Source organism: Chinchilla lanigera, unplaced genomic scaffold (assembly GCF_000276665.1).
Source record: "Chinchilla lanigera isolate Chin_1 unplaced genomic scaffold, ChiLan1.0 scaffold00009, whole genome shotgun sequence".
NCBI lineage: Eukaryota > Metazoa > Chordata > Mammalia > Rodentia > Chinchillidae > Chinchilla > Chinchilla lanigera.
Window position 1 is genome coordinate 23,323,423 of NW_004955410.1, and position 13,593 is coordinate 23,337,015.

The 13,593-nt window shown below is 38.0% G+C and overlaps 1 protein-coding gene across 1 annotated transcript in view; it reads left to right on the forward strand.

Moving 5' to 3' along the window:
- The window catches only part of Abcb5 (ATP-binding cassette, sub-family B (MDR/TAP), member 5), a 95,738-nt gene that overhangs the window by 40,160 nt on the left and 41,985 nt on the right, over positions 1-13,593 (forward strand). The window contains exons 14-18 of the mRNA XM_005377366.1: positions 1,388-1,549; positions 6,013-6,153; positions 7,564-7,707; positions 8,524-8,628; positions 8,770-8,847. Of these exons, the coding sequence (XP_005377423.1) occupies positions 1,388-1,549; positions 6,013-6,153; positions 7,564-7,707; positions 8,524-8,628; positions 8,770-8,847 (630 nt within the window). The remainder of the gene's footprint in view (positions 1-1,387; positions 1,550-6,012; positions 6,154-7,563; positions 7,708-8,523; positions 8,629-8,769; positions 8,848-13,593) is intronic.

Genomic DNA, 13,593 nt, shown 5'->3' on the forward strand with positions numbered 1-13,593 from the left:
AAAACACAGAAACAGCCTACATGTCCAGCAGTAGGTTAACAGGTAAAGAAAAACATAGTATCTGCAAACAATTGAATATTATTTATATTTCAAAAGAATAAGATCCCGTCATACTGGACAACACGGATGAATCTGGCTGGCTTGCTAAGTAAAATAGGCTCATTAGAGAAGAACAAATACTGTGTGATCCCACTAATATGAGGTATCCAAAATAGTCAAGCTTGCAGAGGAAAAATTAGAATGGTGGCTGCCAGTGAATGAGTGAAGAGAGCGACAGTTGCTATTCAATGAGTATGAAGTTTCAGGTGTGCAAAATGAGTAAGTTCTGGAAACCTGCTGCACAATATACTGTCTATAACAACATTATATTATGTACTTAAAGTTAAGAGTGGTTCTCATAAGTGTTTTTACCACAGGAAAAAAGTCTGCATAACAACTCTAAGTTACAGGTACCATAATTTTCCCCATATAATAAATGAAGAAACCAAAATGTAGGGAGATTGAGTAACTTATCTAAGATCACAAAACCATAAACGGGCAGAAAGAAGATTCAAACCAAAGAACTGTGATTCCAGAGAACACAAATGGCAAAATATTGAACATTAGGCTTGCCTTTAAAAAATTATGAACTCTATAGTCTATACGAGACTGCCTACCTTTTGTATTTAATCACTATGTAATACTGTAATAGTTACATCCATCATCTCATGTCAGATTAGCTGTATTATGAGTTATTACTGAAACTGTAGGCTTTCTTCTTATACATTAGTTTTCTTAGGCTGCTTTTCATATGCTTACTAGCTATTCATGGGATGTAATAATTTGCTTTCAAATTCAAAAACATGAAAGGGAATTTGGTTCCAGTCATATCGCATTACTTTTTGGGAAGAGCCCTAAACCACAGGGATGGGTGAGTGGTACCAGTGGCTGAAAGATGGGTGCTGATCGTGATTTTCTGATTTGGTTACTGTGGTCTGGGTGTATCCCCTATTCTATGTGTAATTTGCCATGTTTAAAATACTTGTAAAAAAAAAAGTATGAACATATAATTACCTTGAATCTGTACCCAATTAGTTAAAGAGTATCTCCACCTTAGAGATGAAAAATAATGAAATTAAGTTACTTTACTCACTTTTGGTTTCTGCTATTGGATAGCTCAGAAATGGTCTTTAGGGTTCTTTCTAGTTCTAAGATAGTATGGTTTTATAAAACCACTAATCTGTAACCAAATTACATTCTTTCTTTGTATTCTAATTTCTAGTAGCCTTATTTATCTAGTAGTTTCTAAATTTCTATAAAGAAAGATTTTTTGATGTTTAAAGTAACTGACTGTTGCAGAGGTTATTTCTACTAATTTCATGTTTATTTTATACTTTCTGTTCTGTAGGCAAGCAAAGGTCGGACTACAATTGTGGTAGCTCACCGACTTTCCACTATTCGAAATGCAGATCTGATTGTGACTATAAAGGATGGGACAGTGGTGGAAAAAGGAACACATGCTGAACTAATGGCAAAACAGGGTCTATATTATTCACTTGCAATGGCACAGGTAATGTTTACATGCATCACATGGTATCAACAGGTTTTCTTTTTAACTTTTCAGAGATAATACCATGATAGAACACAGAAATCCCTAATTATAATCTTAAATTTCACAGCAACTGAGTGTATTGGTAACTTTTCTCTCGTTGCTGGGACAAAATACCTGACACCCAAAGTTAAGGAAGGAAAGGTTTATTTCACTTACAGTTTGTGGAGGTTTCAGTCCATACTTGGCAGATTACAAGGCAGAGTGGCACATGGCAGAGAGCTACAGCTCAGGGTGGCAAGAACACAGCAAAGCAACAAGCACACGCGCAAGGGAGGAAATGGCCAGAAGCACCCTCTTTCCCTCCCTTACATATGCAAACTATCCACCCCAGGGCGGGAGTAGCTCTTACACCCATAATCAATCAAACTCTAAAAGCCTGCCCCATGGCCTCATGAGGCTTTTGGGGGACACCCAGACACAAACCATAACAGGCACAAAACAAACAGTCTTCAAAACTCTATATATTATCATTTATTATTATAACACAAAGCAATGTAACATACATTCCCTGCTTAAAGACTTAAAAATCAGCTATGAAGCAAAATGCAAAACTGTGCATAAAGATATCACAAGTTGTAGAAATAAGCAAAACTTATCAGGGAAAGGGAGCTGTATTACCCAAAGAAGATTTCATGAGAGAGCCCTTAAAAACTAGAAAGGGGGAAGACAAGGCAGGAGGACTCCAAGTAGGTAAGATTGCAGCATAGAGGAAAAAGGAACTTGATGTGCAACTAAAACAGAAAAATCAGGGGCTGGGGATTTAGCTCAGCGGCAAAGCGCCTGCCTGGCAAGCACAAGATCGTGTGTTCGATTCCTGGTACTGGAAAAAAAAAATAAAAGAAAATAAAGAAAAAACAAAATAAAACAGAAAAATCGACCTTCCAGGCATAAAGATGAACATTGGTAGAATAATAGAAAAGACATAATAAGGGTCACATCATAGAATTTTCTGAAAGTTTAGACAGGAGGGTTGAATTTAATGTGTAGAAAACACTTAGTACAGTGCCTAGCACGCAATAGGCACTCAGTAAATATCTGCTGAATGAGGAGAGATACTCAAATCCATACTGCATACATATCACACCCTCCCAGGCAGACTATACAGTAGTCATGATGGCCAATCAAAAGGAGACATGATGATGTTGGGAGCACAGGGCAGATCCCCATTCTTCAGGATCCACATTTCTGCATGCCATGAAATCCTTCCTCCCAGATTTTGCGTAACTTCTTCATTGAGGCAAGTTAATGTATGTGATAGGGGTTAGGCCCCAGCCACTTTCTTCATGCTGCACCACTTTCTTCTTTTAACCGGGAAGGCAGCCTTCTTGCCAAAAGGTCTCTACAGATAAGTAATTTTTTAAACTTTTTCTGTATATTTTACTTTTCAAACTTCCTCTTTGATATCTATATTATTACTTACAATTTAGGAAACAGAAAATTATGAACCACCATCTATTTAAATTCTCTGTGCTTCAATTTTATAATCTTTAACCTGGGGGAAATCATAGTAAGCTATTAATTAATTAATTAATTATCGAATATTAAATGAGCCAGGAATTATTATTGGAGAAATAAATGTTATTACATCATTACTGTTAGTATTATCCATTCAAACTCTTCAGACAAGTTCAAATCATGGAGATTATTACTGTAATTACTCAGAATATACATAATTATATACAGATATATTCCTTTATCAAGAGACCATGTGAAAATGAAGTAACAATCATGTTGAGGGAAATACATACTAAAATTTATTGTCATCATTATTATTTTGGCTAGCAGGATTCTCAGGAAAATGAATGGTCTTTGCTCTATTAGAGCACTGTGTTTAAAAATACTATTATGAGAAGTCAGAGTTTTATTTTAAACTTTCCACAAAGTAAATAACTCTTAGAAGAAACCAAGCGAAAGATTTCTTTCATGGCAGAGAAATTCATAGAAAAGGAAGCGATAGCATGAAAGAATGTCTGATTAAAAATGTTAATGAGAGTATAGGACCAATTAAAGCTCATTGTTCCATTCTGTAACTGATTAACAGTTACTAAGCTTGTCAGAGTCAGAGAACTCCTGGAGTGTCTCCTACGTGTCCATTCTCCTTGTGCACCTGCATCCACCCACAGCGTTCCATCTTTACCCCTACCCTGCCCCAAGCTGCTGTCATCCTAACTGGGCCCCTGGGATCTTAGTTCTCCTCCTTCTCAACATAAGGAAGTCACAAATCTCAAATCACCTACACCACACTCAAATAAACAGAAAATTGCCTTTGCTATCCCAGGTCTCTTCTGTTTCCAAATGAACTTCAGGAATGTTTTCTCTAGATCTGTGAGGTGTGCCAATGATGTTTTGATCGGGATTGCATTAAATCTGTATAACAGGTTTAGGAATATGGCCATTTTCACAATGTTGGTTCTTCCTATCCACGAGCAAGGGAGATCTTTCCATTTTCTGATATCCTCTTTGGTTTTTTGTGCTTGTTTGTTTGTTTGTTTTTTCTTCCAGTACCAGGTATTGAACTCACAACCTTGAGCTTGCCAGGCAGGTGCTTTGCCGCTGAGCTAAATCCCCAGCCCCCTGATATGCTCTTTGATTTCCTTTTTCAGAGTCTTGTAATTTGCAATGTATAGATCTTTTACTGCCTTTGTTAGATTGATTCTTAAATATTTCAACTTTTTGGATGCTATTGTGAAGGGTGTTGTTTCCCTAAATTCTCTCTCAGTGAGTTTATTGTTTGTGTACAGGAATGCTATTGTTTTTTGAGTGTTGACTTTGTATCCAGCTATCCTACTGAATTTGGTTATTAAATCTAAAAGTCTCTTGGTGGAGTTCTTAGGGTCTTCTATGTAGAGTGTCATGTCAATCCTGGGCAACAAAGGCAAGGTAGGAGACATCACAACCCTTGACTTGAAATTATACTACAAAGCTAATGTGATAAAATCAGCATGGTACTGGCCAAAAAAAAGGCCTGAGGATCAGTGGAACAGATTACAACATGCAGACACAACTACAAACACACAGCCACCTTATCTTTGACAAAGGAGTCAAGCATGTTCATTGGAAGAAAAATAGCTCCTTTAATAAATGGTGCTGGAAAAATTGGCTTTTCACATGCCGAAGACTAAAACTACACCTATGTTTATCATCATGCACTAAATCAAAGTCAAAATGGATCAGAGATCTAAATATTAAAAAACACTAAACCTACTGGAAGACAAAGTAGGGAGAAATCTTGATGACATAGGGGTAGGAAGAGAGATCATGCACAAAACCCAAACTGCATAGGAAATACTTCAAAGAATCAACAATGGGGATCTCATCTTAATAAAAAGTTTTTGCCCATAAAAAGAAATCACAAACAGAGTGTAAAGAAAACCCACAGAGTGGAAAAAAATTCTAACCAACTGTGCCTCAGACAAAGGACTTCTATCTAGAACATATAAAGAACTGAAAAAAAAAAACTGGGGCCGCTCAAATTCAAAGACCCAATCCAAAAATGGGCATCTGAGATAAATATGCACTTCTCAGATGAAGAAATACAAATAGCAAATAAATATATGAAAAAAATGTTCAACATCATTGGTCATTCAGGAAATGCAAATTAAAACAACACTGAGATTCCATCTCACCCCAGAAAGAATGGCTATCATCAAAAATCCACCAATAACAAATGCTGGTGAGGCTGTGGGGCAAAAGGAACCCTTCTCCACTGTTAGTGGGAGTGTAGAGTGGTGCAAGCACTGTGAAAATCAGTGTGGAGATTCCTCAGAAACTAGGAGTAGAGGTCCCATTCAACCCAAATAAACAGAGAAGATGTCACTCAGCTATTTTACTCAAATTGGTCTCATTTCTCTGAGTTGTGAGAAAAGCAAAACTAGAACTAGAGTGACTTGGTTTAGAATTATAATGTCAACAGTATCTTTAAGGTCAATTTGATGTCTTATTTTCTTATTCTTTAAGGCTCAGGCCCTCAGTCTGGTTGGTGCTCACAGTTGGGATGGGCAGTGTGACAGGTCTGAAGAGCATTACTGTCTCCTGAGATCTCTCAGGTACAGGACCAGCCTCACATATTAGTTCACAGCTTCATGTTCTAAATTGGTAATCACCAAAGAAAGGATTGAAAAGTGTAGCATCAGTCTCAAAAAGTTACTTTTCCTAAGCTCTTCCCCTCCCAGTAGTACAACTGCTTCCTCTAGTAATTATGTCTTTGGAAAAGATACAAAAAGCAATTATCAGTCAGAAACAATTTCATATGAGTTAGAATTATTATCTCTCTATCAAGTCTGAAACCTGTTCATGAAGAACTCTGTGTGACTATGCCCCTTTCAACAGCAAAAGTATTAATAACTTTAAAGGAATGCTTCATAATTTTTTTTTATTTGAAGGCATCATTCTAATGAAAACCTATACATTCTTCATTTAAGGATATTAAGAAAGCTGATGAACAGATGGATGCAATGACACATCCCACTGAAAGAAACACCAGCCCTGTTTCTCTGTGTGCTGTGAGCACTGCCAAGTCAGACAGTACAGACAAGTCTGAGGAATCCACCCCACACAATGAGGTAATGGCTCAATGGGCAACAAGTCCACCCCATATGTTCTCAAATTTTTATTTACTCCTTATAAAATTTAGAATTAACTTACAATTAAATATCACTGTAGCAGGGAGGCCAATCTAAAAATCTGCATTTATGTCCAAGGTCCTTGGAGGCAGGAACTCTCATGAAAATACTGCCTTTTTCTTTCCTATAAGGCAGCCCATGGTCAAAAAAGTGTCTTGGGAAGTGGGATACAGATACCACCCGTGATGCTCAAGATTGGTGGGCATCACATGAGCACATAGAGGCACCCCACTCCCTGGACGTGAATCACCCCAGCAGGAGCAAGGCAGGCCTCCTGTCCCAGGACACAGATGAGTGGCCTCGCTTGCTTGGGGGAAATGCCTGTTCCCATGCCTGCTCCTACCTGCTCCCAAACCCAGGCTCAACCTGAGGTCACCCTGCTTTAATATCCTATGGCATGGACCCTTTGGCGCCTCTCTGCAGCCTCCACCTGACCTCAAGTCTCACTTCTCTATCCCAGTTTAGCCTCCTTCCTGTTAACATGGCCAGCACCCATGTGAAGCCTCTCAGTCCCCACTCTGTTCTCCACAGCACCCTTTCATAGTCAGGATTCCATCTTGATCTCACCTGTCCCGTGCTCCTTCCACCCACCCCATTCCTGGAGCTCCGCCTCCTCCCTACTTCCAGTCGGGTTTGACTGGCCCCTGTGTGTTGATTTCAGTTATAACCTCACTCCTCAAAATCCTTCACCTGAACCCCTGAACATTGACTTCAACTTCCACATCACTTATTTTTCCCAAGCCCCCTATGGCCTCCCAAAGGTGAGAAGCTAAAGCTTGTCAAAGTTATGTAATACACTTAGATATTGCAGCATTCTACTTGTACATAGGGAGCTCAAAGCAAGCTTTGAACCAAGACATTAGGAAATATTTTCTGTAAACAAATCACAAAACTGGAAAACTTTCAGGCTTTAAAAATCCCACTAAAACTTTTATCTTCTACCCTTTTTCTGCTTATCCAGAGAAGTTCTTATTGAGTCTTTGTCTTATGCTACAGCATGAGATTGAACCCAGTTTAATAAAGAGTATAGAATGATAGGCCTATCTATCATTTTTTCTGTGATTCTTAGCTATTAGAACATGTGAGTTAATTTGCACTTTCCTAATGATACCAAGTCAACTGCCAAAAAATGATACTGTACAAATAGCCACTTTGGGGTAAGATTGTTTAATGTTTTGTCATCACTAGTAATATAGACAGTGAATTTTTTTTAAAGAAAATTACAACTTCTACCCTGCTATCTGTTATAGTTGCTATGCTACATTATACTTTTGTTTGGGATTGGCTTGCTTTTCTAGGTTCCATTATGCTCTGTAAGTGGAATTTTAAACCCACATATTTTATTTATAGACAAGTCTTCCTGAAGTTTCTCTATTAAAAATTTTTAAATTAAACAAGTCGGAATGGCCTTTTGTGGTTCTGGGGACACTGGCATCTATTCTAAATGGAACTGTTCATCCAGTATTTTCTATCATCTTTGCAAAAATCATAACTGTAAGTAAAACCCATTTGATAATAGTCTTAACAATTAAAGTACAGTTTGAGGGAACTGACTTGTTAACACTGATGAGCAAAAAGGACCCTGGGACTTTCCGTGGGTCACATCTCAGATAGGGTCCATGGTAGAAAGGTTAACTGATATTTCTGGGAGATGAACCGCATCCATTGTGGTATGTTTCCTGGGTTTTGTCGACTGGGCAAACAATAAGAAATTTGCTTTGTGCTCTAATTTTGACTCCAGTGTTGTACCAGCATTCTAAAACAATAAAAGTGACAAATAGAACTACCCTACTTTCAACTAGTTGGACAGTGTCAACCTTTTATTATGTACCAGCTCAGGGAGAGGAAATAAGAGTTTAAGAGTGGGCCAAACACCTAGACAAGTTGGCTGACTCAAGGATCTTTCTGGATCTTTATTAAATCCTCAGTGTCTCTGCTTTGCACGGCCACCTTCCACCAACATAAACAGCAATATAGGCATAAATACTAACGTCAGAATAAATTCTAGGGGTACATTGTATTCCAAAGAGATGAACTTTTACAAATACAAGTTATTAAAATTTACTAGAAACAATTCCAGCTATTGATTTAATTTAAAATGTACTGTGATAATAGCAGATCAATTTATATAACAAATATGAGACATTTAAATTATTCTTATAGATATTAAATGAAGACATTCTCCAGAAATGTATCGTTATTTTATGGTTTAATTCATTTAGAAAATCCTGATGTATATATTTTAATTTTTTTCTCTTTCTTCTATATTTTCCTCCGAACCACTGATGAAAAAAATCTACCGCTCTTCAGATGTTTGAAGATGATAACAAACCCACATTAAAACATGATGCAGAAATTTATTCTATGATATTTGTCATTTTGGGCATTATTTGCTTTATCAGTTATGTCATGCAGGTAAACCTTTCATAAATTAACCCAGTGCAGGTTTACTTTCTTGATGTCCTCCTCTCCTTGTTAAAAATATAAGAACTAAACATTACAAAGAAATAGTAGAGAGACTTAAGAATAAATGTAGATTGTCTTTTTGTTTTCCAGGGCTTGTTCTATGGCACAGCAGGGGAAATTTTAACCATGAGATTAAGACACTTGGCATTCAGAGCCATGTTATACCAGGTCAGTGTGTTTAGTTGAGTTTTTCTTATTTTATTTGAAATTTGTAAAATATTCTAGTTTTTAGTTCTTTCTCAGATAACTTCTTGACATCGTCTTTCCTTTGTATTATTGAAAAGCATGGTTTTTGTCCTTGGCATCAAAAATTGGTTTCAAAATTCTGGCATTTTCCTAATAAAATATCAAGTTAAAGATTGTGATGAGTAAAATGAAATTCATTGAGAACAAGCACGTAGGGTCCACTCCTGTTAACGTGTGTTCAACTTAACCAGTCTCTCCTTCCATGCATAATGTAGTGCTGTAGGATCAGAACTGAAGACCAAATGAAAATTGAAAAGGAGGGAACTGGGGATTTAGCTCAGCAGCACAGTGCCTGCATGGCAAGTGCAAGGTCATGAGTTCGATTCCCGGTACTGGAAAACAAACAAAAAAAAAAAAAAAAAAAAAAAAAAAAAAAAAAAAAAAACAGGAGAGAGAAAACTGAAAAGGGGGAGGTAAGAGCTACAATATCTTGGAGACACATTTGAAAGGAAGATGTTAATAATTTCTCCATTTCTTATCCACGGGCCAGCTTAAGTTTTTCACGCCGCACTTCTTAAAACAGCCAATGCCTTTACCCTTATGGAAAGAGCCCTCCACTCAGATAACCTCAGTCTAGCTGGAAGGCTGCATGGTGCATACAGATGAACAACACCACTGAGAAATAACTAAAACTAGGTGGATCGAGCAGCAACCTGGAAAAGTGAATCTTGGGGGCAAATGGAACTTCTAATGTTCTGTCTTAGTTACTTTTCTCTCATTGCTGAGACAAAATACCTGATGCCCAAAATTAAGGAAGGGAAGGTTTACTTAGCTCACTGTTTGTGGAGGTTTCAGTCCATACTCGGCTGACTCCAAGACAGAGTAGCACAAGGCAGAGGGCAACAGTTCATGGCGGCAGAAGATAGCAAAAGCAGCAAGAGCACAAGGGAGGAGCAGTGGCAAGCAGCCTCTTTCCTTCCCTTACATGGTGTGCAAATTTTCTGCCCCAGGGCAGGTGTAGCACTCGCACCCATAATTCCAACATTGGACCATGAATCAATCAAAAACTCTAGAAGCCCACCTCATGACTGCATGAGGCTTGGGGAAGACATCCAGACACAAACGCTAACAAGTTCTTTCATGAGTCTGAAGAGTATTGGGTTACTCTGAAAGGCAGTAATCATTTGGAGCCTTCTGCCTCACTTTCTGTCATCAAATCTCAACAAATAGCAGCAAAAGCTTCCTGTCAGATCATCCCTTTGGGGAAAAAGAGTTACTGTCACTCCAGCTGAGTCATCAAAACCAGTGTTTACATCTTGTGACTTTCAGGAGTAGCACTCTCAAGAAGGCCACCTAACAAAATTCTGCAGTCTTCGTAGTCTTAGGGAACTGCAAGACACAAAACACAGTGAAGCAAGTTGGAGATTTTGATGGTAACTTGAAGCTCTGAAGCAGTTAGTGCTTATGTCCTCTGCTCAAAAGGTCCTGTCTCAGATTCTGCTCTGCGTTTGCAAACCTTCTTTAATCTAGGAAAATAAAAATCTACCTGAGGGTTCATAAATTAGAGCCAGACATGGTGGTGCACTCCTGTAATCCCAGTACTCAGGAGGCTGAGGCAGGAGGATCCTTGTGAGTTTCGAGGCCAGCCTGGGCTACAAAGTGAGTTCAAGACCAGCCTGAACTGCATACTGAGACCTTGTCTCAAAAAGACATAAATTAATTAATGCCTGTACATATTTCCTGTGGTAAATTTGTGCTTTATATTTTTATTTGTTAACATGTCATAATCTTACCTAAAATCTTTTACATAGATGGAGACTATTACTATATTTCATCCTTGTTGACAATTTTTGTTTGTTTTTATCTTTATGAATTTTTTTCTCCCTGTTCAAGGACATTTATATTTCTAAGAATTTTTTAAACACTTTTTGAATGTCTGGATGTTTTTATACTGAAGAATATGAATTTGAGTGTTTTCCAATCATTAAAACATCATTTTAAGCTTCTTTTTCTCGCAGAATGTTTTCAGCAGAGGAATCTCAAGGCCCTAGGCCAGTTTAGCCAGTGGAACTATTGTCAATCTAATATTTTGGACACTAATCTTTTCTCTAGCATGAGCCATGTGAACACCAGCACAACAACATTCTTGGATAAAATAACTTCTGCTTGGAAGAAGGGTCTAATCTATAAGCAATGAACTCTGTCTTTCAAAGGACATGCATATACTTACAAGATATTCACAAAAACCTCATGCTATTAATATTCCTAATTTCCCCCACAGTTCAACTTGTAACATCCTATTTGTTTTCCTTCATCTTCCTTTAAAAGTCTCTTAATACTCTTTCTTTTTAAAATTAGAGTAAAATTATGGTATAGTTGGTCTTCTTTTTAAGTGTCTTTATAATTTTGCTTTGCACATAAGAATAAAAGCACTTACTGTACGGTTTTACCTAATTTTATTACCAGATTTTTGTCCTAAAATTAGACTCTGTAAGACTTCTAAATCATGTTGAGGCTTTTGGAGTTTTAAATAACCACTTTGAAATCTCATTTGAGGGATAGGCATTTATGGAATTAGGTGTGGTTTTTTGTAGGTATAAGATTTGTATTTTATGTGATTATTTAGATACTTCCAGTTGAAATGAATATAATAAGTGTTGCTGACCTCCCCAATTGTAAATGATTTGTTGTTCATTGTGTTTCAAGCTGGGGCTTCTCTGAGGGTATTTAAATGACTGGATGACAGTATTGGTGATGGCCATTAAGAAGCCTCGTAAAACTTCTTAAGGCATTTCCTAAAGGATTTCAGGTAACAAGTCCTGAAGCAAGACAAAGTAGGTCATAGAACCCAACCATGGGGCTGGGGATTTAGCTCAGTGGCACAGCGCCTGCCTGGCAAGCATAACATCCCGAGGTCCATTCCTGGCACCGGAAGAAAAACAAACAAACAAAAAAGAGTATCAATAGAACCCAACCATGATGCTTCAGACAGATGACAGGCAAAACAAGACCATTACTTAAGTCTGTGGCTGCTACAGCTTAAGTTCTGACCTCAGCACTTGTCAGCTAGCTGTGCGGCCTTGGGCAAGTCGCTTCATCTCTCAGTACCTTAGTTTCTCATTAGTAAGTGTAGATTCCCAGTAGCTATCTCAAAGGGCTGTTGGGATGATTAAATGAGAAATACATGCCAAGCGCATATTAAACTGTGATTGTATTTACTGTTGACAGGTGAAAGAATAGATCCACTAGTAAGAAAAAATCTGGCAGCCTTACTCACAATTATTTCACCATCAGGAAGATGGAAAGCAAGTTAACTCTGACTCCACACGAGCGGAGTTCCAGAACTCTGCTGCATATTTTGGCTTATATTGCTGAGAAAAAGCTCCTAGAGTGCATAACTGCTGACTTGCTAACAAGCAATTTTGGACATCTCAATGATTGAACATAGGACAACTAAGACCAGTCACACATTCACATGCACTATGAATTCTGTACAATGGCAAGTTAGTGTAGAATCAGGAATTTAATTTTCAATATTAAATTTTCCCTCTATATCTGTATTTTATATTATATCAAAAACTTCTTTCTGTACTGTATGACATCTAGAAACAACCAGAAACATAGTATATCTTAATTTGGGGGAAGGGCCTATATAATAAAAGGAGGTCATGACCAGTTCAAGTATTCTAACAGTACTATCTCGCTGGTGCTGATGTGAGTTCACAGTACAGCAGGGTCTTGGCTGGGGTGGTGCTTGCAAAGTGGCTGTTGTGCAATGCAGACTGAAATATCTCTAGGACACCCTTGAGCTCCTAGGACCCTAAATTCACTGTGGCAGTTTCCCAATACAGTGGCTTGCCGAGTAGCACCATCACATTGCATCCACCTTGGCTGCTGCCGTATTCCTCTTTGAGAATTTTCTTCAAACCCAACTGCGTGATTAATGCGCAGACTTCAGTCTGTTAAATTTTTGTTTCCTTGGTTTATAGCAGTGTGTAACCTGGGCATCAAAACCCTGGCTGAGTTGCAGTAAGCCGACCTTTTGTTTCCTTTTCTTCTCTTTATTTCTTTTCCTTTCTCTTTACTTACTAAATATGAATCATTGTTTTAGAGACCATCTCCACATTCCTGTAGCACAAGAGACACAAGTGGTTGAGTGAGTGGGAGGAAACATTCAGTAGCAAATGAAAGGAAATCAGGATTCCCAGGTGGAAAAGTACCAGGAAACGTTGTCTCTAGTAGCTATTGAAAATGAAATTGGTTCTTACGTTATACTTTTACTGCTAGTATTTTTAACCTGTCTTATTTAGATCGCACGCTTCTTGCCTGCAGCTTTATAGCCTCTGCTTCCTTAACGTTGCACAAATCATAAAATCTTGGGATCGGGCTGGGGATTTCGCTCAGTGGCACAGTGCCTGCCTGGCAAACACAAGGTTGTGAGTTCGATTCCCAGTACCGGGGGAAAAAAAAAAAAAAAAAAAAATCTTGGGATAACATTCTGCCTAGGTGGATCCTAAAGAAGTGATAGACGGGGGCTAGGGATTTAGCTCAGCGGCAAAAGCGCCTGCCTGGCAAGTACAAGGTCGTGAGTTCGGTCCCCGGTACCGGAGAAAAACCAAAAAACCAAAAAAAAAAAAAAAAAAAAAAGAGGTGACAGATATTTCTCATTAGACAAATTAGGTAAAATTTGAAAAAAAATATAAATTGTATTGTGCAAAGTTTACTACT